The sequence below is a fragment of the Chelonia mydas genome, chromosome 22 (assembly GCF_015237465.2).
Source record: "Chelonia mydas isolate rCheMyd1 chromosome 22, rCheMyd1.pri.v2, whole genome shotgun sequence".
NCBI classification, from domain to species: Eukaryota; Metazoa; Chordata; order Testudines; family Cheloniidae; genus Chelonia; species Chelonia mydas.
Window position 1 is genome coordinate 18,552,674 of NC_051262.2, and position 27,655 is coordinate 18,580,328.

At 47.6% G+C, this 27,655-nt stretch overlaps 2 protein-coding genes across 13 annotated transcripts; one reads left to right on the plus strand and one right to left on the minus strand.

Annotated features, from left to right (window-relative positions):
- The first annotated feature begins 41 nt into the window (after nt 1–41).
- On the plus strand, nt 42–11,762 carry TMEM25 (transmembrane protein 25). 3 transcript variants are annotated; one of them, XM_037882136.2, is made up of 9 exons: nt 53–260; nt 805–934; nt 1,410–1,721; nt 2,794–3,084; nt 5,296–5,427; nt 5,606–5,636; nt 6,337–6,437; nt 6,763–6,840; nt 9,870–11,762. In XM_037882136.2, the coding sequence occupies exons 2-9, from the start codon at nt 847–849 to the stop codon at nt 9,941–9,943; spliced, it is 1,107 nt and encodes a 368-aa protein (XP_037738064.1). In that variant the 5' UTR covers nt 53–260; nt 805–846; the 3' UTR covers nt 9,944–11,762. The 3 variants fall into 3 exon arrangements, with proteins under 3 accessions (XP_043389975.1, XP_037738064.1, XP_037738063.1); XM_037882135.2 differs by having other exon boundaries at nt 122–260; nt 6,763–6,849; XM_043534040.1 differs by lacking the exon at nt 9,870–11,762 and having other exon boundaries at nt 42–260; nt 6,763–6,923.
- On the minus strand, nt 4,307–27,409 carry IFT46 (intraflagellar transport 46). Of its 10 annotated transcripts, none has more exons than XR_006287004.1 (13): nt 26,367–27,219; nt 25,870–25,966; nt 25,216–25,292; nt 24,126–24,259; nt 22,880–22,954; nt 22,677–22,770; nt 17,741–17,869; nt 17,169–17,287; nt 15,629–15,695; nt 15,061–15,121; nt 14,228–14,313; nt 12,854–13,103; nt 4,307–12,057 (listed from the first exon to the last, which is right to left on the minus strand). XR_006287004.1 is itself a non-coding variant. In XM_027824825.3 (12 exons), exons 1-12 carry the CDS (start codon nt 27,267–27,269, stop codon nt 13,008–13,010), a joined length of 1,041 nt encoding a protein of 346 aa, XP_027680626.1. In that variant the 5' UTR covers nt 27,270–27,409; the 3' UTR covers nt 12,738–13,007. The 10 variants fall into 10 exon arrangements, 4 of the variants coding, with proteins under 4 accessions (XP_027680626.1, XP_037738067.1, XP_007062448.2 ...); XR_005222873.2 differs by having other exon boundaries at nt 17,169–17,290; nt 26,367–27,216; XR_006287005.1 differs by having other exon boundaries at nt 4,811–5,401.
- Between the last annotated feature and the right edge of the window lie 246 nt (nt 27,410–27,655).

Genomic DNA, 27,655 nt, shown 5'->3' on the forward strand with positions numbered 1-27,655 from the left:
TCCACCCTGCCAGCCAATGGGGTTTGCAGCCCAGCCGCAGGGCCGGGACTGCAGCGGGCGGGCGCCGAGCCAGGGCCGCTCCGCTCCGCTCGCGCCGGGCAGCTGCAGCCGGGGCCGGGCCGCGCGCTCTGCAGCGCCCTGCCGGGATGGGCGGGACGCTGCCCGCGGGCCCCTGCAGCGCCCCCGCGGGCCTGAGCGCTCGCGGGGCCGGCGGGGCTCGGCGGGCGCAGCTGCTGATGGAGCCGCCGCAGTGATCCCAGGTAACCGGCCTCCGCCCGCCGCCGCGAGCCGGCAGCTGCAGCCGCCGCGGCCTTGGGGCTCGCTCGCCAGCAGAGCTGCGGGTCGCCGCCCGGGGGCAGCCTCTGGGGGGCGCGGGGCATCGGCCCAGCCCGCGCGCCACCCCGGGCTCCTCCCGCCGTGTGCCCCTGCGCGTGCCCCGTGAAGGCGCACCATGGGGGCGGGTGAGTGCGTGTGCTGTGCGGGGGTTCGGTGTGAACCCCCCCCCCCGGTAGCTCCCCGTGTGCAGGCCTGGCGGGGGACGCGCTGACAGCCCCGGGGCCTGCAGTTTGGGTGGTGAGCGCTGAGTGACGAGGTGGCCCCTGGAGGTCTCCAGGTGTAGTGGGGCCGCTGTGGGCAGACACACTGTACTGGTCCCCTGGCTAACACCCGGGGCAGTGATCGCCCCTCGCTTGGCTGCGCAGGCAACGGACCCCAGTTCAGGGGATCCCTCAGAGCCCGCTCTAGGAGCAGCATCCCTGCTCCGCCCTCCCCATGGCACTCAGGTGCTGTCTGACTCTCTCCTAGTGCCGGGGCGCTGGTGAAACTGGGGACCCGACCGGAGCACAGATGGGGCTCACCAGGAACCTGGCCGGCTCCGGTGCCATCCTCTCCCATGTGCTGCTGCTGCTCCACATTGAGGCACTGGTGCAGTCAGGTAAGGCCCTTGCGTGGAGGGGAGTCCCCGTGCCCTGTGGGGTGCTGGGCAGGCCTGGGCCCTGTGCATGGATAGTCCCATGCAGTTCTCAGACTGGTCTTGCCCCCTGCCTCCGTGCCAGCTTGTGAGGGGCCCCCTGAAACTGAGTGAACAGGCGCCGAACCTAGCCCTCTGCGTTGGCTGTGCGGCAGGAGGCTGCTGGAGGCCATGCCTACCAAGACTCCCTTAGCTGGTCTGCTGCAGTGTCCTGTGCCCTGGCTGGCCCGACTTCCAGCTCCCCAGCTGGTGTCTTAGCCAGCTCAGAGCAGCCCCACTTAGATTCAGAGCCTCCAGGGACTTGTTCCAGCCACCTAGGGCCTGTTTCTATGTTGGTGAAATGGATCCCTGGTGTGTATGGAGTGGGAGCAGGGCATAGGATGAGCTCCTGGCTCAAGTGTGCTGCTTTGTTGGCTTTTCCCTCCTGATTCCCTGGCAGGGCTGGGGGAACCAGATCCCAAGATCAATGGGCAGTCACTGTTGGTGAGCACCATGCAGGAGGATGAGAGCCGGGACTTCACCTGCCAGGTGGACAGCTGGCAGGCCGTGCCCATGCTCACCTGGTACCTGAATGGCAAGAAGCAAGAGACCAATGGTTCCACAGTGTTGGCCACCTTGGCTGAGGCCTTTGAGCAGAGCTCCAGCACTTTCACAGTCACGGCGCAGCGCGCAGACAGGGAACTGAACTGCTCACTGACAGACCCAGCCTCTGGCAAGACCTCCAACGCCTCGGTGCTTCTCAACGTGCAGTGTAAGGGCTGGCCCCTTGGGCTTTGCCAGGGCTCCTGCTCTGTACAGGCCAGGTCCCTTGTCCGGAGAATTCATTAGGGGAGAGACCAAGGGGCACCCCTCCCCACAACACACACCTTAATCCCATTTTGCATCCCCTCTGCTATTCCAGCCGTGCCCCCTCTCTCCCTCTACAGCTCTGATAATACCCCTTGATTCCAAGCCATGGCCCCTGGCTATTCCAGCCCGGCCCCTGCTCTCCTCCCAAGCTCTCAATCCTGCCCCCACTATTCCAGCCCTTCCACTTTTGCCCCCAGCTTTGCTGCTGCTCCTCAGTCCTGGCTCGCACCCCAAGCAGAGGCGGCTGGTCATACAGAGCTCTGAGGTGGACACAGTACCCTGGGTTCCACCAGATATATTTCTCTGGAGATCTGAGGAAGAGTTGGACCCAGCTCCCCTGAACAGAGAGGCTAACAAGACCCCTCCTGCACTTTCTCCAGCCAAGCCCCAGACAGTTAGACACAATGGAATGGCAGAGGCTTCCTTCCCACCCATGCTTGTGTGTCTGGACCAAGGAAGCAGCCAGAGCAGGGGCTGGACTGGAAGGGGTTAATTGTGGAGTGCCCTGGATGCCCTGGCCAGTTGCAGGGAGGTTGTCATTATTATTCTCATTAGCAGCTAATTGGGGCCCTCAGGAGCTCTGTGCTGCCAGCACCTCAGGGGTTTGAGCCCCGCATCTCATGGTCAGATGTGCAGAGAACACAGGACACTGACCTGAGTCCATCACTAATAACAATGAAGCCTCCTCATTAAAGTGCTGCACAAACATGAAATTATGGCTTTTCCCTCCCACCGCTGAGACAGGAGGCCAAATTCAACCCTGGCAGAGGAACCCTGCCCCTCAGCTCACAAGCCCCTGCTCCCAGCACACAGCCATGAGCCCTGACCCGCAGATTCCTGCTCTAACCACTAGACCCCGCTCCTTGTCCCCAGCTCTAACTACTAGACCCCGCTGCCTCTCCAGTGTTCACTAGGTTCAAGACCAGGGGCCAGCTTTGTTTCATACACATTGGTTTGTGTCCCTTCTTGCCCAGTTAAACCGGAGATCATGACGATGAACGCCAAGTACCAGGAGGCCAAGGACCCGGGTCTCTTCATGGTTCTCTTTGTCTTGGTGCGGGCCAATCCCCCAGCCAGCATCACCTGGATAGACCAGGATGGGCATGTGATGGTGAATACATCTGACTTCCTCATCCTGGACACCAAGAGCTACCCCTGGCTGACCAACCACACCGTGCAGGTGCAGCTCAGCAGTGTGGCCAAGAACTTCTCTTTCACCGCAGCCAACAATGTGGGCATCACCAACTCCTCCATCCTGCCACCAGGTAGGTGGGACCCCTCTCGGAGTTGGGCACTGGGACTGGAGAGTGTTGCAGAATCAGGGCCCTTCCCCCACACCTCATCTTGGTCTGGGGTGATCCACAAATCCGGCAATGGTGGGAGAGGCTGCAGCCCATGCAAGCAGGGCTGTGGGGGCAAGTGCCTGAGTGAGGGGATGTCCATGGGGAAACCAGATGTTCTGAGAGCTTGTGGGGATGGACACTTCTTTCCTGTTACTGCCCTGTAGAGGAGCTGATACCTCCTTTGTCTCCCCAATATACACACCCCTGCCCTGGGGCAGGATCAGAGCTGGCGCCTCCTGGAGGGGAAAGGCCCTGTATCCCACTCCCCCCCCCAGAAAGCATCTGTTTTGTGAGAACAGTTTTACAGAGGAGCCCAGCTGTGCTTCACGCTCCCTGCTTCACTTTGGGGGAACTGGGTAGTGAATGTAGAGACCCATGTTATCCTTCTGAAGTGCAACATCCCAGACCTGAAAGCAATTGTGAGCCAAATCATAATTCTTCCTTGTGGGCTTTTAGGCACATATATAAAACAAATGGAAGAAAGGGGAAGTTGTTAATAATGAATATAAATCAGAAGTTAAGAATTGTAGAAAATTAATAAGGGAAGCAAAAGGACATAAGGAGAAATCTGTGGCCAGCAGAGTTAAAGACAATAGGGACTTTTAAAAATATATTAGGAATAAAAGGAATCCTAACAATTGTACCAGTCCCCTGCTAGATGGAAACGGTAAAATTATCAGTAATAATGCAGATAAGGCAGAAGTGTTCAATAAATATTTCTGTTCTACATTTTGGGGAAAAACAGATGATATAGTCTCATCACATGGTGATAACACTCTCTCCATTCCACTACTATCGCTGGAGGATGTTAAACAGAAGCTACACATTTTTAAATCATCAGGTCCAGATAACTTGCATCCAAAAGTTTTTAAAAAGTTGGCTGAGGAGCTCACTGCACCATTTATGTTAATTTCCAATAAGGCTTGGAGCACTGGGGAAGTTCCAGAAGACTAGGAGAAAGCTCATGTACCGATTTTTAAAAAGATTAAATGGGACAATCCAAGTGATTATAGGCCTGTCAACCTGACATCGATCCCGGGCAGGACAATGGAGTGGCTGATACAGGACTTGATTAATAGAAAATTAAAGAAGGATGTAATTAATGCAAATCAACATGGATATATGGAAAATAGATCCTGTCAAATAACTTGATACCTTTTTTTTATGTGATTACACATTTGGTTGATAAATGTAATAGTATGATGAAATAGATTTCTGTAAGGCATTTGACTTGGTACTGCATGATATTTTGATTTAAAAAAGTAGAATAATATAAAATTAACATGGCACACAGTAAATGGATTAAAAACAGGCTAAATGTAAATGTATCCATCTAGGAGCAAAGAGTGCAGGCCATACTTACAGGGTGGGGGACTCTAGCCTGGGAAGCAGTGACTCTGAAATACTTGGGAGTCGTGGTGGATAATCAGCTGAACATGAGCTACTACTGTGATGCTGTGGCCAAAAATGCTAATGAGATCTTGACATGCATAAATAGGGGAATCTTGAGTAGGAGTAAAGATCATTTAACCTCTCTATTTGGCACTGGTGCGACTGCTGCTGGAATCCTGTGTCCCGTTCTAGTGTCTACAATTCAAGGGGAGTGTTGATAAATTGGAGAGGGGTCAGGGAAAAGCCATCAGAATGATTAAAGGATTAGAAAATGTGCTTTATAGTGATAGACTCAAGGAACACAATTTATTTAGCTTAACAAAGAGATGGCGACTCGATTACAGTCTATGAATATGTACATGGGGAGCAGAGAACGGTAGAACAAGATCCAAGGGCTGGAAATTGAAGCTAGACAAATTCAGACTGGAAAAAAGATGTAAATTTTTAACGATGAGAGTAATTAAGCACTGGAACAATTTAGCAGGGGTCATGGTGGATTCTCCATCACTGCTCTGGGAATTTTGGGGCAAGTTCCCTGGCCTGTGTTATAAGTTCAGACTAGATGATCACAGTGGCCCCTCCTGGCCTTGGAATCTATGAACCTGTGATGGGCGAGCCATAGATGCCAGACAGCCTCTGGTGCTGTATGGGAATGACCAGTGAGCACAGCCCGTAGGGTGGCGTAGGCCTGTGCGTGCTAAGTCTAGAGGTCTCTAATGTGGGTGGCTGGCTCTGGTGCAGGTCTCCTGGATACCCGTGTGGAGCTGCCCCTACTGGCCATCATTGTTGGAGGAGCCTTGGCACTGGGGACTCTCCTCTGTCTCAACACCCTCATCATCTGTGTCATCTGCAGGAAGGGGAAGAAGGCGTCAGGTGAGAGGGGTGTGTCCTTGCACTGCTGGTGCCCTGGACACCAGGGCTTTTCTTTGGGCCTGGGAGTGCTCCCTCCCCCAACCCCTTGGGTCACGGGCCCCGGTGCCCCTGCTGTGCCCAGCTCTGTATAAAGGCCAGGATGCCAACTTTGCCCCTAACACGCTCTCTTCTTCGCTAGGGCTCTCTGGACCTACGCCGCCTCCTCCAAGGTAACCCACCCCTACCCCTCGCTGCGGGGTCTCTGTTCTGATAGGACTTGGTGGAGGGGTAAAAGTGCGTTATTATCCGCCCTCCCGCACCAAACAGCCTGAAGCCTGCACCTCCCCTCCCCCCATGCACCAGTGCCTGCCTCTTTAACCCCTTCACTGCTTTGGCATGTGCAGTTTTTGGGGAGGGTCTGGGGCCGCTAGGAGCACATGGGGATGGCTGAGCTCCATGTGGTGGCCCCTGGGGCTGGGGTAAGTTTGACGTTGTTGCAAGGTGCCAGGTTCACAGTACTGGAGATTGGAGTCCTCTATCCCCAGAGCAGGGGCAGCCTGGGCACCCAAGCCCTGCCCTGCCCTGCCCTGGAGAGACCCTGTGTAGGGCCAGCTGGGGCTGACTGTAATTTGGGCCCCTGGGAGCTAGACTGACTCCTGCCAACTTACTTCAGAGAGGGGCCCCTCTGCGCGGGGAGAGTGTCCAGTCCCTACCAGGCTGGGCAGGGCTTCCTACCCAGACCTCCCCCCTCAATCAGTGCTGATTCCATGGGACACAGATGTAGCAGCAGGGGCCGAGGGCCAACCCAGCCCGGAACGAGCCAAATCCGCTGACACATAGGCATGGGCTGGGGGAGAGGCCCGCACTGCAGTATGTGCTGTGCCACAGCAGGGGGCTCCTGCAGTCATTCAGTCTTTGTTCTTGCTGCAGCGATTCCAACAACCTGAAGCTGAACAGCGTGCGACTGCCCCGAGAGAACATGTCCCTCCCGTCCAACCTGCAGCTCAGTGACCTCACGCAGGAGGCCAAAGGTGCGTTCCTTACCAGAGCCAGGCAGTTTAGAGGGATGTCCCTTCTGAGCTGGGCACAGCTGCCCATAGCATATAGGGTGAGATTTCCCATTGACCCAGTGTGAGCCTTTCCCCAGGACTCCTCTCCTGCATCTGTCTGGGGCAGTGGCTTCTCCTTTGATTGTAGCTCTGAGCACTGGGCTGGGTCCCTGCTGCATTTGGAGGGGGGTTGGGACTGGGCCAGTATGCCCAGGTAGGGGAGTTCCAGCTCTGATGGGGGAAGTATAGATATGTGACACAATGTGTGTGATTCCTCCTCACTCCAAACACCTCCTTCCCCTGACAGCCAGCCATGGAGACACGGGACTCCAAACCAAGCGGAAGGACGATGCCCTATCGGAGCCAGAGAACAGCCTGGGCCTTGGTAATAGAGGTAGCAAGTCTGGGTGGCCCTGTAGGGGCAGGGAGTGGATCTGGGAGAGGTGGTTCCATCCTGTGATAGACTAGTGCAAATGGCTCACTACTGGGTGCAGTGTCAGCAGCAGCTCTGCACTGGGAGAGTGGGGAGATCACGTATAAAATGGGAGGGCAGCTGTTGTGTGGGGATGCACAGTATGGGGGCTCAGAAGGGCCATACTGCCGGCTCTAGACCATGGGAACCTCTTGCTTTGGGTCAGTGCTAATATGGCCCTACAGGCAAGTATTAGATAAACAGCAACGTACGCCTACCTCTTTGAGCAGGATCCCTCACTGAACCCAATTGCCCACGCTGTGGTTCGACTTTCTTTAAAACTTTGTAGCAAACATAAGGAGGTCAACAAGCGTGTGGGCAAGGGGGTTATAGTGAACTTAGATTTTCAGAAAGCCTTTGACAAGGTCCCTCACCAAAGACTCTTAAGCAAAGTAAGTTGTCCTGGGATAAGAAAGATCCTCTCATGGATCGGTAACTGGTTAAAAGATAGGAAACAAAGGGTAGGAATAAATGGTCAGTTTTCAGAATGGAGAGAGGTAAAAAGTGGTGTCCCCCAGGGGTCTGTTCTGGAACCAGTACTATTCAACATATTCATAAATGAGCTGGAAAAAGGGGTAAACAGTGAGGTGGCAAAATTTGTAGATGATACAAAACTGCTCAAGATAGTTAAGTCCAATGCACACTGTGAAGAGCTACAAAACATGATCTCACAAAACTGGGTGACTGGGCAACAAAATGGCAATGAAATTCAGTATTGATAAATGCAAAGTAATGTATATTGGAAAACATCCCAACTATATATATAAAATGATGGGGTCTAAATTGGCTGTTACCACTCAACAAAGAGATCTTGGAGTCATTGTGGATAGTTCTCTGAAAACATCCACTCAATGTGCAGTGGCAGTCAAAAAAGTGAACAGAAAGTTGGGAATCATTAAGAAAGGGATAGATAATAAGACAGAAAATATCATATTGCCTCTATATAAGTCCATGGTACGCCTACATCTTTAATACTGCGTGCAGATGTCGTTGCCCCATCTCAAAAAAGATATATTGGAATTGGAAAAAAGTTCAGAAAAGGGCAACAAAAATGATTTTGGGTATGGAACAGCTTCCATATGAAGAGAGATTAATAAGATTGGGACTTTTCAGCTTGGAAAAGAGACAACTATCATATCCCACTCCCTTAGAGGTCTATAAAATCATGACTGGTGTGGAGAAAGTAAATAAAGTGTTATTTACTCCTTCTCACAATGAGTGAGGCATAACGAGTGGGGTCCTGCAGGGATCGGTTCTGGGTCTGGTTCTGTTCAATATCTTCATCAGTGATTTAGATAATGGCATAGATAGCACACTTATAAAGTTTGCGGATGATACCAAGCTGGGAGGGGTTGCAAGTGCTTTGGAGGATAGGATTAAAATTGAAAATGATCTGGACAAACCTGAAAAACGGTCTGAAGTAGATAGGATGAAATTCAATAAGGACAAATGCAAAGTACTCCACTTAGGAAGGAACAATCAGTTGCACACATAGAAAATGGGAAATGACGGCCTAGGAAGGAGTATGGCGGAAAGGGATCTCGGGGTCTTAGTGGATCACAAGCTAAATATGAGTCAACAGTGTAACACTGTTGCAAAAAAAAGTGAACATCATTCTGGGATGTATTAGCAGGAGTGTTGTAAGTAAGACAGGAGAAGTAATTCTTCCGCTCTACTCCATGCTGATTAGATCTTAGCTGGGGTATTGTGGCCAGTTCTGGGCACCACATTTGAGGAAAGATGTGGACAAATTGGAGAAAGTCCAGAGAAGAGCAACAAAAATGATTAACGGTCTAGAAAACATGACCTATGAGGGAAGATTGAAAAAATTGGGTTTGTTTAGTCTGGAAAAGAGGAGACTGAGAGGAGACATAACAGTTTTCAGGTACATAAAAGGTTGTTACAAGGAGGAGGGAGAAGAATTATTCTTCTTAACCTCTGAGGATAGGACAAGAAGCAATGGTCTTAAATTGCAGCCAGGGATGTTTAGGTTGGACATTAGGAAAAACTTCCTCACTGTCAGAGTGGTTAAGCACTGGAATAAATTGCCTAGGAAGGTTGTGGAATCTCCATCATTGGAGATTTTTAAGAGCAGGTTAGACGAACACCTGTCAGGAATGGTCTAGATAATACTTAGTCCTGCCTTGAGTGCAGGAGACTGGACTAGATGACCTCTCGAGTTCCCTTCTAGTTCTGTGATTCTATAACGCAAGAACTAGGGGTCACCAAATGAAATTAATAGACAGCAGGTTTAAAACAAACAAAAGGAAGTATTTCTTCACACAAAGCACAGTCAACCTGTGGAACTCTGCCAGAGGATGTTGTGAAGGCCAAGACTACCAGGGTTGGGCAGGGATGGTGTCTCTAGCCTCTGTTTGTCAGAAGCTGGGAATGGGTGACAGGGGATGGGTCACTTGATGATTCCCTGTTCTGTTCATTCATTGGCCACTGTCTGCAGACAGGATACTGGGCTAGAAGGACCCCTGTTCCACCTTCTCCACCTAGGACGCCCTGTCCCTTCCTGCTCTCCCACCTGCTGGTGATCAGCAGGTGCTGGGGGGGAGGAGGGAGCTGATCTGGGGCTGCAGGTGTGTGCTGAGCACCCACTATTTTTTTTCTGGGGGTCTCCAGCCTCAGAACATGCACAGTGTTGGTGCTGTGTGGCTGTTCTGATGCTCTTAATATTAACTTTACATGTTTAGACCTTAGCATAGGCTGTCATTATTTCAAACCTATTTAACTTTAAATGGGCTGAAAGTGGAGGGACTGACAGGCAACTGGCATGGATACGCTTTGAAATGGCCTGAGTGTTGTGGCTTTAGCGAGCCTGGGAACAGTGTACCACCTGCCCCCATCAGCTTAATACAGCTGCATTCCCTGACCCACAACCTGGGCTGACTGTGCAGCAGGGCCCTTGTAATGGGATTTCTTTTGTCCTCCAGGTTTCGTCCAGTTCCCGATGGTTGGGCACATTTACAAAGCGTCCAGCATGAGCAGTGATGAGATATGGCTGTGACTGCTGCGGGGTCCAGGTTATCCCTCAGTCTCCTGGGATGAGTCCACTGATCCATCAGCACTGCAGACCCATCCAGGAGCTGCCATTCTCCCCAGAGGCTCCGCCAGGATCCCAGACAACAGAGCCAGCTCAGAACAAGTTCTCCGTGTAACCACCACCAGAGCTCCAGGTGAGAAAAGTGCAACATCACTAACTTCTTGTGACTGCAGGTCTTCCACACCATCCTGCCCCAAGGATCTCTGGGTTCTTCAGCTCTCGCACTTGAGTAGGTTAGCTAGTCTCACCTAAAACATCATGGAGTCTGATTTTTAAGAACTCTCCAGTGTGCGGGGAGACAGGTGGAGCACCAAGAATAGGAATGGCCTGTGCTCCTGCCCAGCAGCAAGAGGAATTCATGCATGCAACAGCCATGTTCATTTCATCTCCACTCAGCCCTGGGAGCACCCAGCTATGTCCATCTCTGAATGGATCAGGGCTACGTTCTGGAGCTCCTGTGAGGAGTCTGAAACTGGTGGGAGTGGAAGAGGGGGAGGTAATATCAGCATCTTAGGGAAGTAAATGAGTAGAGGGGGATGGGCAGTAAGCCTGGCTCACTCAAACTCCAATCTCAGTCAGTCATACATTCCCTCTCAGGCCTGGCCAAGTACCTCAGTCCAGTGACTTCTAAAGTGGCTCCTGATGTTGGTGTCCAGTCTGACTCCTGGGGCTGGTGCCTGCTGCTCGGAGGGGAGAGAGAGTAGGAAACCCAGAAGATCGGGATCTAGGGGTTCCCAGACTACTTTGGAAAACGTGGCCTGTCCCATGTGTATGTTGAGTATCATACAGTGGGAGATGGAAGAGACTTACCTCCCCATGGGGCTGGGAGGGGAGAAGCACTCCAGGAACGGTATAGTGCTAAAACCTGAAATAGCAAGCAGTGAGGCTGTTATTTGTCAGCTGCTCTAGTTCTGTGTACTCACTCTGCTAGGGAAAAGTAAACCTCACCAGTTTGGGATGAAACAGCAAAAAGAGTGTGAGTACCCCCTGGTGCTTCTCAGCCTCCAGTTAACTCCAGCCCTGTATTGGGAAAGTAGTGATGGTCTGCTTCTGCATATCCTATAATCAACTTCTTTGTGAGAAAGAACATGGGGTAGTTTCTGCTTGGAGCCCACAGCTGTCTCCTGGAGAAGAACTAAAGTAATAAAGTGAAGTTCTTAATCTTTGAAAAGAACATTTATGAGAGAGGTGTCCCTGCTCTGCCCTCATTTACGCTCATGCAATTCCCCTGTGGACACTGGACAGGTATGGGTGTGCCTGAGGGTAGTTATCACTCTAATTCTTCACCCCTCTGAAGCTAGGCACTGCAGCACACAGGACATTTCTATGTGAAAAACCACTGTGGAACCCTAACCCTCCATTGCAATAACTGGTGTGTAATTCCTACAGTCCAGAGTTGCTGCACCTGGTCACTAGGATGGCGCTGAGGTTTTTCGCCTTTGCTTTGTTAGTGTCTTGCTATGGCGACTGTCTCTCTCGGTGAATGTGCATCTGGAAAGGGCAACTCTTTCCTGGGAGACTCCTATTTGTGACCCTTCTCTCATGCCAAGAAGTCAGCTTGGCCTGGGTGGCCAGTGAATAAGCACAAATAGAGGTGCTGGTGGAAATAAATACACATGGCCATACAGGCTGACCAGCCTCTGAGTAAAACATTAAGCTATGCATCAAATTATCTAGCAGCTGTTAGCTCAGTTACTTGTTTTAAAATGCTGCATTGTTAGCTGAGGCATGTTTTTATGTAACTTAGGCACTTTAAGAATAAAATGCTATAATCAAAGTGTAATACAGAGCTGCTTCTGAATTGACTGATGCTCTGCCTCTGGCAGGAGTTGATGGGATGGAGGAACCTACCTTGGCTTAGCTGCTTTAATGGCTGACTCCCCTGAGGGAGCCTTAAGTGGTCTTCGCCCCAAGGATCTCTTTCAGAGCACTGACTCAACAGTGTCTGGAAAATTCTTCCAACAGCAATAAACCAAATAATTGTCTGTAGCGGTGACTGGTTATTTCTGGTGATCTGTCCTCTTCTCCCAAAATGCAGGACATGGCTCAGAGGTAGTGCCCTCATCTCTACCCAGAGGCTGATAAAGGGGACATTTCATGTGTTAACTGATGCTACCTACAGGAAACAAGGGGGAAAACAGACTCCACTCTGCCTTAATATGAAGGTAGTACCACCCTCTGCCTCCTGTTGGTCCCCTTAATTTTCTCCCTTGAGTGGCTACTACTGGGCTCCTGCTACAGAGCAGAGGTCCATCCACAACACCACCTTCTCCCCTTCAATTGCTTCCAGTGACAGCTCTTCCCCCTTGCAGCACAGGTTTACACAAGCACATGAAGCATGGTGAACAGATCACTATTAGAAATGCCTGAGCCCACCTCCAGGTGAATGACATGTTTGTGGCCCTTAGTGCTGTTCATCTCTCCATTTAGTGGCTGAATCTTGTACTCATCTCATAATGGAGACTGCTGCAGAGAAGCAATTCAAAGCCCATTCCTGCAGTGAAGTCTTGGTTCCCCAGCAATGCAGGCTGGGTCTCTGGGCTAAATTCTTTTAAATATTTGCGTGGCGGGGGGGGAGAGTCAAGTTCCCAATCATTAGAACCAACTCTGAAGCTCAACAGGCTGCAGAGCCACAAGGTTCAGAGTCTAGGGAATGGCTACAAAAGGAGTCCAAACATCTGCATGGGCAGAGGGAGGGTTATGTCCTTAAGGAGACGCTCTGCCCAAGCTGATTTCAAGTACCAAAGACACCGTTACCCTCGCTGAGGTGCTCCCACTCCCAAGCACTTGTTTAATGCTGAATCCTCTGGGAATGAGCCAAAGGAAAAGGGTCATGCAGCATTTACAATTAAACACCATGAGCTAAATTCTAACCTCTGCTAATTCATCAGAGTCGTACGCTGTCCATCGCCAGTACACACAGAAAGACTTAGGTTTCAGTCATGCTTTGCCTTGCTCTGCTGATTGGCTTAGGTCAAGGCTCTACTCCTAGGTGCAGGTCCCAGCTCATGAAGAAAGGGTCTTTTTCTCAGCTGAAGCTTAACACTTCTGTCTCTCCTGCTTGTGAGGGTGGATTCGATGGAGGACTCCCTACCTTCCTCCCTTCAGCCAGGGCTTTGAAATGCTGTGGGGGAAAGGAGACTGTGTTAGTATAGTTACTTGCTCTCGTCACTTGACAACACACACAATCAGCTGTTTAGAGATAAAATATTTAGACCACCAACTCCCAAAAAACCATCAGAATTCCACTACGACAATATTGTAAATGTGAGGCATTCTTTCAGCTACCCCAAAAAGGTACACCTCTAAGCAGAAATTGATGCAATTTGAAAAGCCACTCAACTACATTTATGAAACATAATGGCTTCCTTTCCACTCTACACAAAATAATCTGTTATTTAGAGGAAGAAACTACATAGATAAAAAGAGAACATTGATGGAGGAGGAAAGGGGAAACACGGGGCAATGGTCCCCACACCTCCATAAATACATTAATAAAAAATGAAAAGTACATTCACATTCATCAGTGGAACCTAAGTCCCCTTAGAAATAAGTGAATTTATTGTACAGGGATGGGCAAATACTGGAGAGAACGTAAGGAGGATTTCTCCATATATAGCATGTGTGTCCAAAAAATAAAGACATTTTGGAAAATCCGTGGAGACTCGAGAAGGGAAATAACAGGGCGTCGGTATTTTATTGAATTGTCCTGCAAACTGCTTTTTATAAGAGCCCAAAAGAATTGATCATTCATTCTCCAGCTGTTAGTAGAAGTACCACAGCATTTGGTGGAAGAGTAGGGACTCTAAAACCAGTGACTGAGATCAAGAGGTGTGGGAAATTCTGGTACTAGAAAAAGTAACTCAAGTCAGTGTTCTACATCAGAGATAGAATAGCTATGTATTGACAAAGGGGGAAGTTGGTTGGAATTTGTTGGAAGAGGGTCACTATATGCAAGTGTTGTATGAAGGAATGAATCCTTGTCAGTCATGGGCATGGGATGTGTGCAAGGTCAAAAATGCATTACAGCTAAGATTATTAGGAAATAATGGTAACACTTCAGAAAGTGATGTTCTTTGGCCAGAACAGGCACTGTTGTCATGGGCTCTTCAGCAGTGCAGGGGAGCTATTGTGAATTTCAGGACAAGTGGCTTAACACTGCCTCTCTTTCTCCCTGCGTGCCCCCGCCCCTTGAGCATTCTAACAGTGATAGCCTGGAAGGTGGCGGACAGGGCTGGAGTCACCTACCTGTGAGTTCTTGAACTCTGAATACAGCGAGAAGAGGACATGCAGGGACTGGACCCGACTCTTATAGACAGGAATGTCCAGAATAGCTAGGACAAAATAACATAAGGATACTGAGCACAACCCTGCTGCCTGGATATTGGCCCTCTCCAAGTAGCAGTATCCTCTGAGCAGCCCCAGTGTTTGGGGCTTTACACATTCAGTTCTTTCTCCCAACTGCAGTCACCAGGAGATGCATCAGCTTAGGTCAGGGCTGAACTTAACTCCAGGTGTCTTACATTTCCCAACTGTGGTTCCATCTCTAGTGCTACTAGGCTACAGTGCAGTCAGGAGGTTAGCAGTGAATGGTGAATACGACAAAGCCTGAACCGAATATCCAGAGGGAAAAGACATATTTAGAAATATGGGACCCATCTATTTCTTTGCACAAGGACATGATACTGGGAGCACAACACCCATCTCCAGGAAAAACAATTTTCGGAATGAAAGCTCTGGGTCAGGGTTATTCACCTTGATGCAGTGTGGAACTGCTAGAGGTTCTGAAGGGACCTCCTATCAGCCTGCCCACCGGGGGCAGGCTCTCTCCCACACCTGGGGCATGGTGACATAAAAGACTAAGCTTGAATGGGAGGGGAATGCAACTAATTCACCTGCAATACCTCCTCCAAACAGCCTGAGAGCACTGCTGTCGGGAGGAAGTGCTGCCTGCTCAGACACCCCTTTAGGCACATAACACTTTAGTCTGTGCATGGTGGTGCTTGGAGGAGGGTGAGGAGCTGGCACTCCGCTGCCTCTGAGAAGAAGATGAGAGTGACACGTACGGGTCCTTTGCTTACCACATATCATGTCAATATACTCAGCCAGGCCACAGTTGATGTCCGCAGTTGGAAGGCTTACCTAGACAGGACATGGGAAGACATGGAAAGAGTGACTCATGATCCAGCTCTTGTTCAGTTCCCATACAGCAAGAATACGTACTAGTGTTACCCCAGCACAGAGCAGGCACAGCCTGCTTTATATGGAGGGAAGCCTCTGGGGCCCATTCATCGCTTGGTGTCTTTACCAACATGTGGATGCCTGTTCACTAGGAATTGAGCTGAAACTCACTCACCCATTTCACACAGGCCACTGAACAGGCATCATAGGGTGGCAGCTTTCAAGCACCACTGACTGACCTGGCTGGCTTGAATTGATGAGCTAGAACATACCAAATTGCCTGGTCATTGATTGCAAGGTGGTTTTCCATTATATTAATACAAGAAACCCAAACAACTCTGAGCCAGCCTGCGTTAATGAGGGATAACACAGAGTAGGCAAATAGCAAACAGGCCAAAGTGAAACAAAAGCCCAGATTATGCCTGTAATACACAGCTGGGGTAGCTGTTAGATAGGCTGACAACATACCTTTCCCAAGAGCTCCTCAAATTCTGGGGACCATTCCTGCATCAGAGTCTCGATATCAGGCATTGGCCTGCAAGGGGAGAAAAACAACCCTGCACGTAAAAACACAGTATGCCAGGATTAATTTTGCTGGATGTGGGGCTTCCTGACAGTGCACTGACAACAGACTGGTGTGAATGGGGAGAGTGTGACAGCAACAGCACTCTTGTCCTCACAGAGAAAGAAAACAAACACACATTCGCACCTATAAGCACACACAAGTGTGGTACTGATTAAGCAGCTTTCACAGTAGTCAAAACAAGGTGCCAACTCCATATTGCAAGAGACAAGAGCAAGTCATCCACAGATTTCACTACACCTGCTATAGAATGAGAGTTACTGTACTACACCTCTGGAGGTCTGGGATCAAGTCTGATTTGGATCACATGGGAAAATGAGTTTGATGGTCTCAGATTAATCCACACATCTGGACATCACAATCTATATACGCTACAAATCTCTTCACACGAGAGGCTTATGGGACAGCAGTGGGGCTTGCTGGCTGGGACTGAGGAGTTTTGGCAGAGGTGTGTGGTGAGCTCAGGCCTGGAAAAGCGGGGAGTATGCAAGTCAGGATTGGGGATACTGGCAAAGCAGGGTGAGAGCTTTTCTAATAAATAATAATACCTTCCTCAAAGCGCTTTGCAAAGGTGCTCAGGATTTAGAGGGGGACCAAACTCACTTGCAAAGTTAAAGACACAAACACAAACAGCTGTATGTTTCAAAATCAAGGGAGAGTTTTGCTGAGGAGTTATGAATCAATAGGAATTTCAGATAAGAGTGGATGAGCCAAGTAAAGGTAACATGGAGAGAATGCACACATTCATTCCCAACTCTTGCCTGTGTCAGAGATTTTGACTTGTACACACAATCCATAGCTGTAACCATTTACCAAGTATCTGATGAGAGATCAATTCCTTCTTCACAGTCATGGCAAGAATAATTCTGATGAGGTGATGTTTTTATCTTCTCTAAAAATAAATCATTAGTCTAACTCTGTATCTGCATTTCTAAAACCCCTATCACTGCAGTGCAACATACTGTAGGTCCACAAAGTTCCTCCTCTCTCCTGACTCTGCATTTTGAAAAGAGTTAACTATAGTTCTTTGCTGTCATACAGAGCCTTTCATCTCAGGGTATCTAAGCACTTCACAAACATTAGAGAAGCCCCTCAGTCCTACTCTCAGGTAAGTCAGTATTACTATCCTCATATGACAGGTGAGGAAACTGAAATACAGAGTAAGTGACTTGTCCAACATCAAACAACAGGTCAGTGGCAGGGGGAAAATAGAACCCAGGAGTCCCGACTCTTAGTCCCCCACTCAAGCTACTTACACATGCACCCTTTCTACAAGGGCAAACTAGAGCTATCCGAATTACACAAAGTCAGCAGGAGAGAAATTCCATCCATTAAAGGATACTCAAACTGCATCTCTGCATGTAAGACAAGTGGTAAGGAGTAAGCCGAGTAAAATACAAATGCGGGAGGGTACAGAGAGCTCACCTGGTGTAGTGCACAGTAGCAGGAGGTTTGAAGCGATGTAACTCGCTGATGCTCTCGATCCAGTTATCAATGGCTTTGGGATTCTTCTCTGCATTCTCCAAGCTCTTCACTTTTATTTGCTGCTGAGAACAGAAATGAGAATCTGGAGACAGACTTTCCAAGGCTGGTGGGTCCCTGCAAACCCTATGCTTCATTCCTGGCTGGATTGTGTGGTTTTGGTCTCTTTCCCAGCTGCGCTATACCATCCAGTGTCTGCATATTGGAGCAGAAGAGCAACTGGGAAAGAACACAGTGACCCAAACCAGACAGCAACAACCACAGGGGAATGAAGCTCTAACCCAAGGAAATAAATGGATCCAAAGTCTGTTTATGAAGACGTGTGTGAATGAGAGCAGACACACTGTAGTCTAAAGGCGTGGGTGGGAAAGATGTTTTCCTGTTCATGAGAACTTAGTCAAATCCTCACTGTGCTGTAACCATGGTAGTGGTACAGCCACACAGGTTAAAACAAGACTCCATCTTTCTACCAAGCTTAGTGTGGGGTAACCAGCTCTTTTTCCTTCATAACTTACTGCAACATTGTGCTGTTTGGAGTTTTCCGTTAACCAGAGAGAGAGCACCGTGGAATCTGACTGTTTTGTGGATGGCTCATCCAGTACCAACAGGCCAAGGTTATCTGGCTTCCCATTGGGACATGGAACCTGCAGATAAACAAAGAGGAACAGAATTTTTTTTCTTCTAAATTCAAAACTGGAGTTTAAAGGCTGTTTAAAATGAGCTTCTCTAAGTTACAGACTTGGAAGATCAATTTTCAGAGTAACAGCCGTGTTAGTCTGTATTCGCAAAAAGAAAAGGAGTACTTGTGGCACCTTAGAGACTAACCAATTTATTTGAGCATAAGCTTTCGTGAGCTACAGCTCACTTCATCGGATGCATACTTATGCTCAAATAAATTGGTTAGTCTCTAAGGTGCCACAAGAACTCCTTTTCTTTTTGGAAGATCAAGTCACTGTGCTACAGACTGGCCTTAGAGAAAGAGGTGAGAGAGAGACAGAGTTGTAGAGCTGTATGGCAATTCTGGAGCAGAAAAAGAGCTGCAGCTTAAATGGGATGCTACAGAAAACAGAGCAAGAAGGAACAACAGAATTAAACGACTACCTGAAACCACTGAAGGAGGAGGTACATGGTAAAGTTGTTAAAGCTGAGCTCACCGGAAGAGGTGAAAGTGGAGAGAGCAAAAAAAGCTCTGCTCTGTCCACTTAGGTCTCATAATAGACTCAGAGATCTGATTGTGAAATTTCATCATTATCACCAGAAAGATTTAATTATAAAAAAACAGAGAGCATTCAGAGCTTGTATTCAAAGGCCTCAGTTTTTCCATAACCTCTGTGCCCTTACTTTAAAAGAGAGAAGAGAGCTGGGGGAAATTACAGCAGCACTCAGGAGGCCAGATATCCACTACAGACGGGGATCCTATTTACACTCTCATACAGCTTCCAAAATCAGTAGTATGATACAGTAAGAGACTGTAAATAAGAGAAACCAATATACTCCAGTCACTCGGGATAGAAATCCAAATCTCAGACATACTGGAGGATAATCCAGAGGTAAAACTAAGGATGAAATTCTGAAAAAAACCTTGGTAGATGGTGAAATCCAAGAAAAGAAGGATAGGAAAATACAAGACAAAAGACTGAAATAGCAGAAGTGAAGCTGAACAAGAGGACTTGGATCCCTGAGGGACACGTGAAGAGTAACTATGTTAATGTTGTAAGAAAAACAGTACTAAATTTGCTTTAATTGTGGTGATCATAACTCTGATTACTTGTTAAAATACAGAACACAGTTGACAAAATAAAGGACAATAGGGGGACTACATGGGGGGCATGGACGGAAGAGACTGGAGCAAACTGAGAGCGGATGGGGAGGAGCCCGTAGGGGTCCTGTATTAATCCCCACCCCATGTAACTCAAATGACCAGATGGTAATCTATCCCTATGATAGAGGATTAAGATCCCATAGGAGAAGAATATACCACCTTTGGATTGCAAGAGAACCAATCAAAGAGTTCATAGGGAGAGTACAAAGGTTTAGGGTTCAGCAAAGGACATTTGTTTGGGGACTGATTTATACACCATATTGGTATTTTATTTTTGGATTTAAAAGAAGAAGAATGCAGGAGAGGGGAGGAACCAGGGAGGCAGTGGTGAATACAAAAAATACTATGGAAGTTCACAAACCGAAATCAAGCCATATTCAGGCACACAATTGTGAATACAATGTAATTAGAAATGAGAGAGAGAATGTCCACACAAGGATTCATGCCTTCAAACAGCTAAAGCATCATAATAATTTCAAGTTTTTCCATAAGCCATTCTCATGACCCCACTTGTGGCAATCAGTTAGAGCCCTGAGCATGTGAGCGAGAATCAGCCAGCCAAGCACCTGAGAGAAAGGATGCTTGGTGCCACTCAAGAGCTGTGGGTTTCCCTGTCCAATGTTCCCAGCTCCAGCTGTGGCCACTCCTGATGCTTGAGAGGAAAGAGATAAAAAACAAAACAAAAACGGAGTACATGGGGGAGCATCCCTTTCTGACCCTGGCTGATGGTCAAAAGAAACACTGAAGGATGAGCTTTTAGGAACATAAGATGAACTGGAAGTGAGTCCCAGGATTGCTGAGCCTTGCCTCGTACCATCACAACCAACCTTGTCACACAATCAGACTCATAAAATTAGCTCTCTCTAAAACTAATTGAGTTGTTTGCCACCACAACTTCTGTTCCAGAACCTCACCCCTCTGATGGTTAGAAACCTTCTTCTAATTTCCAACCTTAATTTTGTGCATGGCCAGTTTATACCCAAATACTGCAACATTTTGGAGACTGGGAAATTATACTTGGAGGAGACTTCAAATGCACACATATTCCTTACTGGTACAGATTGGATAAAAGAGACAAGGTGGACAGGGAAGCAGGTGCGCATTGATTTCTCTGATTGCTGGAGAGAATTGAACCCTGGGGAACAAATTTGCACATTTTAATTCATACCCTCATAATATATATACTAGACTAGATTTAATGTTAATCACTAAATCCTTAGTAAAGCACACTAGTGCTATGGAAATTGGCACCATTACATGGTCAGGTCATGCCTCACTGGAAGTAATATTTGCTAGCATCATCCTAAGATCACTTTTTTGGAGAATGAACTGCTTGCTTCTGCAGGACAAAAATGAGGTTGCAATAATTAAAAAGGACATTGTTCAATACTTTAAAATAAATAATAAGACTATATAAAAACATCTTCTCTGGGAGGCAGATAAAGCAGTATTTAGGGGCCAGTTGATAAGCAGAGCCTCTAAATAGAAAAAAGAAAGCAGCACTTAAGAAAAATAAAACCAGAATTGCAGATAAAAATGTTGTGACATTCATAACAACACAGGTTCAAAAAAGTATATAAACAAATAACTAATATCAGGGGAAACTGAATGTGCTGATGGCAGATGCCACTGAAAAAAACCCTTAGGTATAAAAGCAGATGTTTTATGAAAGAGGAAATAAAAGTGATAAGATAGTGACACAAAAATTAGAGAGAAATAGATTATTCCACCAATTAAAAACCATCAGCAAAAAATAGTTACACAATGCAGTGAAATATATGCTACTTTTGTTCCTTATTATAAAAAAAACCCTAAACTTCAGAGTTTGACCTATCTGAGGTAATTCAAAAATATTTGGAATTAGCAGGCTTGCCAAAGATAAACAAAATTGATAAAGAAACTTTAGATAAAGAAATAACAGAAGAAGAAATCTCAAAGGCAAGAGCAAGGGTAGAGAAATAACGCTAGCACCTGATGGTTTTGCAGCTAAATTTCACATAGTAGTTAAGGAGTTATTAGTGGGTCCCTGAAGGGTATCTTCATTACCATTCTGCTATGGGAGGGACTTCCACAACCTATGAAAGAAGCTATTGCTGGTCTCCCTAAAGTTGGAAAAGTTACTTTATGCAGCTCCTATAGGCTCATATCACTGATGAATCACAGCGAAGATTTTAAACAAAAATACTACTTAGCCGACTGCCATCCATGCTCTCAGTTTATATAAACCCAGATCAAACTCGACTCATTAAGGATAGACAATGTCAGACAATATTTGGAGAGTACGCAATCATTCATAATGCTAGTTTAAAAATAATCAATTAATTTTGTTATCACTTGACCCAGAGAAAACTGTTGATAGAATAGGGCAGAATTTGCTGTTTCAAGTCCTGTCCCATACAACACTGGCCCACGGTTCCTTAATTGGATAAATGCTCTTTACATGAACCTAAAAGCAGCTGTGTGAATTAATGGGGCTTAATCTCCCCTGTTTGAATTATACAGAGGGACTAGGCTGGGATGTCCATTGTCTCTTACTTTTTGCATTGGCCATGGTGCCTTTGCATTGAGGATAAGGAATAATGAATTGAGCACAGAATTAAAACTTGCAGGAACACAACAGAAAATAGCTTTTCATGCTGCTGATATTATATTTTTTTATCTAACCCAAACATTTTCCTAAAATCAGTATCTAAAAAAAAAATCCATGACTTTGGAAAGCATCTAAATTTAAAAAATTTTGACAATTCTGAAATGTTAGCTATGAATTTGCTGGACTCTGATAAGTCATTCCCCCAGAAAACATTTGGGTACAAATGGGCAACAAATTCTATAGGGTAACTAGGAATTCAAATCTCAAACAACCTAGAAGAGTTATGTGATTAAAATGTCAAACCATCAGATGTCAGCAAATGAAAAGAGATCTGGAGTGCTGGGGTAAATTTTCCATTTCTTGGTTGGAAAGAAGAGCCACAGTTAACATGCCATGGATATCTTTCTTGTTTCAAAATTTTTTGTAACCACCCCAGATAAAAATCCTAGCAGGAATACAAAGGAGGATGTTAGATTTTATATGGAATATGAAGAGAGAGAGTGAGTGCAGATACTTCACTCAGACCCATTAAATGAGTTGGACTAGCTGTTTCAAATATTACAAGGTACTGTCAAGCCAGCTAGCTCAAAATAGTAGCAGATTGGGAGCATTCTAACCCAGTCACACACTGCGTCTTTACTGAAAAAGAAAACTGTGGCTGTGTAAATATTGCTAGGCTACCAAAGATTAATAAAAAAAATCCAGATATTTATACAAATCCTTTAGCAAAGGCTATTCTATGGTTCTGTGAAAGAACTAGATAAAAAAAAAAAATTATCTCCTGATACTGTGACAGGGTGCGCCAACCCCACACTGGTCCAGCAGGGGTTAACCCCACACTATGGGCCGAGGAGGCCAAGTCCCCATAAGTGGGTTTGGGCCCTTAGTCTGGCACCCTGTGTGCTGAAATTGCTGCTCTTCCAACAAAGAGAAAAGCAAATGCTGCTTCTCTCACTAAATTAGTATTGTTTTCATGGGAGAGAGCACTGTTTGATCCTGCACAACAGGAGTTACAGGGGAAGGTCTGAAAGCTGGGTACCTTTAAGAAGGCATCAATGTCTCCAACAGCTGGAATGAAGTCTGGAATGAAAGGCTGCAGTTTGTGTTCAAGCTCTATCATTTGTGGAGTGTACCTGAGAATTACACGGGGAAATTATCATCCAGAAAAGAAGCATTTCCTTCTGTAAACATTTCACCCCCCACAACAACATCCCAATGCAGACTAGTTCTCCTTCTACTCACCTCCTTATGTACTGGAAGAGCTCTTTAATCTCTGCAGACACTGGTAGATACTCGTAATCTGCAGGGTTGTAGGCACTAGAGAAAAGAAGAGATATTCAAGACCAACAGATTCATGCAGATTAACTTTATGGGGTACTTATAGCTGATTCTCTGTGGATGTGTTAGAGGAAGAGAGGGCCTTGGATGCTTTCCCCAGTTTAGCACACCTATGCGGAGGGGTGGATCTGGCTACAGAACAAATTTACAGAAGAGATCAAGAGAATCCAGTCTCTGACATCTTTAGGAAATGCTGCAAACTCTTCCTCTTTGAAGACGTGTTTCCACCATAAGAACACCACTCACCATACTGACACCCCCTTTTACCAGATACTCCCTTTTTTTGATTGGAGTTTAATTAATAATACCATGGTGATGGGCAGCAGACCAGACTTTCAAAAAAGTTATATTACAATAAGCGTAATGATAAAACAATTATTTCCCATGGGCCAGGCTGGCTTGCACGCTAGACATCTGTATGCAGATGAATTGTCTGCAAAAAGGCAATAAATGTACTCTTTGTCTTTGTGCAGCACAATGCATTGAGCATATTAATGGGCCCACTAATGTACCGTGCCCTCTATTAGTGCTAGTTTATTATACTAACTGTCAGTTTATGCCAGGCTCCTGGGTACGCCCTACACTACCTCCAAGAGGCTGATTGCATTGGTTATAAAGTTCATGAGTAGGTATTTGTAGGAAGAAAACTGGGCAGCTGTATTTCAAATTTAAGAATCCTATCTGTGTCAATGAACAATCCAATTTTCAAGCTGCCTAAGAACAGTTCTATTGTATGAACAGTGTGTCTTTTCTGATGCTTTTTAAACCCCAGTGACACTCTTTCTGTCCACACGGAATTCCTCCTCCTCCTCCCCACTTAATATAGCTATATCCTTGTATCTTCATTTTCAGGGCTGATACTCTGAAAGCAGCTCTCCAAAACCTTGGATTCAGACTTACAGTTCCCACTGCAGCACTCCAACCACAGTACCACTGAGCTGTTTGGGGATACTTGCACCTGCACATTATCTACCTCAGCTTTTAAACCCCTCATTCCCACAATAGCTAACCTAAAGACATATCTGCACAGTATTGTTAGACTGTAACATTATTCAACTGGGTTGTTAGGAGTCTTCTCTCAGAATGGAGACCTTGACTTTAATTCACATGGCTACTCTCACTGTTATTAGGAATTAATAATCCCTCATACCCCTCCAGAGGGGCTCCATGCTCCTCTTCATCATCGTCATCATCCGAGTCAGTTTCAGACGAGTCGTCCTCATCCTCCCCATCCTCATTCTCACTAAATCCTCGCTGGGGGGCCAACTGGGCTAACTTCTTCTCCTAGGTCAATGTTAAAACCAGAGTTATGGTGCAACATACATTTCCAGCAGCCCCATTTTCCAGCTCTATCATCTTTCATTCTAAACAGAAAACACCCTCTATCCAAAACTGCCACAAATGGGTGGGGCACACCTGTGTAAGAAAAAACAACTTCCTCTAGTGGCATGGAAAAGGAATGCCAGCACAGACATTTAATCTAAGGTTGCCACTGCTCTCAGTCTGACTCGAATAAATGGTTTTCAGTGGTGGTGGGGGGAATGTTCAGTTCTAATAAATAAGAATTTGTTTTTCTCCTAGAGGATCTCAAAATGATTTGCAAACATTACTCCGCCCTCTCCAAGTCCCTGCGAGGTAGCTGGTAGTATGACCCCACTTTACAGCCAGAGAAACTGAAACACTGATGGGGGGGAACCGGCTCACCCAAAATCATTCAACTAATTGGTGGCAGAGATGGAAACAGAACCCAGGAGTCCTGACCCAGAGTCATCTTATCTTCTCTAACCTGTAAAAAACACTCCCTATCTTTACAGCCAAATGTGGGTGTAAGCCCTTGATTTTTCCCATCCCTTTTTTTATCCCACTTCAGCCACTGAGTGACAATGGGCCTGGTATTCATTATATCCACACTGGATGGTGTCAGCTGCCATGATGTGAAAATCTCCTTCCAGATCTATTCTTCCTAATACACTTAAATTGTTCCACCTGTTTTAACTGAAGGAAAAAGCAATCTGACCCCTTCTTACCTTCACCCTAGTATAAATAACGTGTCTTGCCAAAAGATACTGCAACTACATTTCTTTCTACTCAAAATGTGTCAAAAAATCACAGAACTTTCCAAGCTGCTTTTCTGCAATTTCCCCAGTAGGACTCAACATGCAGATAACAAGGCTCCAGTAGATGGGGCTACAAAATGCTGTGATCAAGTATAACAGCAGAGAACATGGGCAACCTCATACCTTGTTTATTTCTTCATCATACTCATCACTGCTGTTATCAGCCATGTTTTTGAGCTGTGGGCGTGTGGACCTCGGACCTGTTGAAGAGATCACCAAGAAGGTTTCCGTATGCTATCCAAGTTTGGGTTGTGGGATTGCGACATGGATTGTTACATTGAGGCACTTATGAATGAAGCCCTATCTACACAGGCCTTACACCCAAGTTTAACAATCATGCTTATTCACATTTTCAACTTGCTTTGGCTGAACTAGAATATAATGCAGGGGCTGGCCATGGTAGTGAAGCCCAAATCCTTGTTAAACCAACCATGTCCTAGATGCAGACCTAGATTTCAGTGACAATTGCCATTACCACATCTGATCTCACTAGCTTTGTTGCAATGAGCACATTTCATTAATAAAAATGCGTGAATGTATTCTATTTTACCTCCTGATAGTAATATGCTCATGAGCAAATCCCAGTGAATCTGCTCACTCTCCCAATTTTATGGAGAAGACTTAAATCCCATCAGAGTATTTTTAAGAAGATATAATAACCAAGATCAAGCTGCCAATAGCATACCTGAGGTTGGTCAGCGTTTTAGTTTTAAGGAAAGAGACAAACGGTTTTAATAAGACAGACAGAAGCAGGATGTGAAATTAGGCTTTCCCTACCTTGCTGCTGCGGAGTTGGTGTGTAGATACTGGCAACCTCTTCTGAGTCGTTAATCTCTAGACTCTCATCATAGGGCTGGTTTTCAACTATTTTGGTCTAATAATAAACACAAACACTTTCGGATGACGTTTACAGGGCCGCACTTTCCCTTTCATGGTATTATGGGCTCGCCCTAGTTCATGACCGCAAAGCACTTTGAAGATGAAAAACCTCTTTAATGCTGCTCATGTGAAAGGCCCCATCTGCCCCTGGGGGTGCCTCAGGGAGGGACCCAGTTCGGCACGTGGGCGCTCCGCGCGCCGTCGGGCAGTTAGGGACCCAGAAGCCCCGCAGGGCCGGTGCCCCCAGGCCGGGGCTGGCATCCCACCGAACGCCCCCGGCGACTGTTTTACTCCCCACGGGCGCCCCTGCGGGAGACTCGGGTCCCGGCTCCGGGCACCTCGCGCCGGGCTCCCTCCCCCGCCGCGCCTCCCCCCACAGGCTGGCGCTCGGTCACCTGCAGGGCCTCCGCCATGTCCCGGCCTTTCAGGGCCCTGCCCGCCGCCTGGACTCCATCCTCGCCGGGCCCAGCCGGTGTACCGTCACCATAGCGATTAGAGAGCAACTCTCGCGATAATTTGCAGCCCCAGCTCTACGGCTTTCCGGTGACCAGATCGCCTCACCCAGGATCACGTGGAAGTCTCCTCCCCCTAGTGTCTATGGTTATGGGAAAGCTTTGAGCAGCGGCCCCTAGTGGTCGAACAGCTTCACGGCAAGAAAAGAGTGGACGGCGCGTCGGGTCTTGTTTCGCCAGCCCCATGCACAGCTCCAGCTCGGGTTGGCCTTACTCTAGATCGGGTTGGCTTGGTCTAGCGCACTATCACCGCGCCCAGTGCAGGAAGAAAAGCTCCGAGCTGTTCTAGTTCGAGCTAGATTGGTTTACAGCACTGCAAACTCCCCCATCGTGTTAATGCAGGAAGGATGGGAAAGGGGCTGCAGTGTTCTAAAATGGACTAGACTGACTCCGAGCAAAGCAAATCCTTCTAACGCCTCTCGGGCTACAAGGCAAGGGGAGCTTTCTAATCCGTCATAACTTGCCGAGTGCACTTCAAACCCTCCGTCAGCCTGTCTGAGAAGGAAAGTGTTGTAGCGGAGCGAGTGGCAGGGTATTAGAAAGACAGGGTGGGGCGGGAACATCCTTTATGGGACTAACTTCTGTTGGTGAGTGCCTCAAGCTCCCGAGTTTGTCTCTCTCACCAACAGAAGTTTGGTCCAATAAAAAAAATGTTACCTCACCCCCCTTGCCTCTCTGGGAAGGCAAAGGCGGCAGGGGTTAGGTTTGCGCTACATCAGGAGTTTTCAATCTGAGGTCCATGGATGGAGAAAGCAGGGGCGGGATTGGCAGACACTCTCTTACCATGAGGTCTTCAGGTAGACAAGGCCCGGACTAGCCTGTGCCCTAGATCCGTCTAAAACAAACTCCCCTCAGCTTCAGTCTGGTTGCATCGACAAGCCCTCGCTCCAGGCTTGGCCATGCCCAGCGCTCCCGACGGGGTCAGCTCGCCTGCTGTGGGGCATCTGCCGGAGAGGCCAGGGGGCGGGGGCTGCTCTGGAGCAATTGGCTCTAGACGTGGGTGGGAAGCAGACCCGAGAGCGGCCCTGGCGCAGCAACCCCCCCAGGCCCGGGGGACGGCAGGCGGCTCAGAGGCGGGAAGGTGGCGCGGCCCTCCCCGCACCGGGACACAGCGCTCCACGGGGGCCAAGGCGGAAGGCCCCAGACCGGCGCCCCCTACCGGGGCGGGGAAG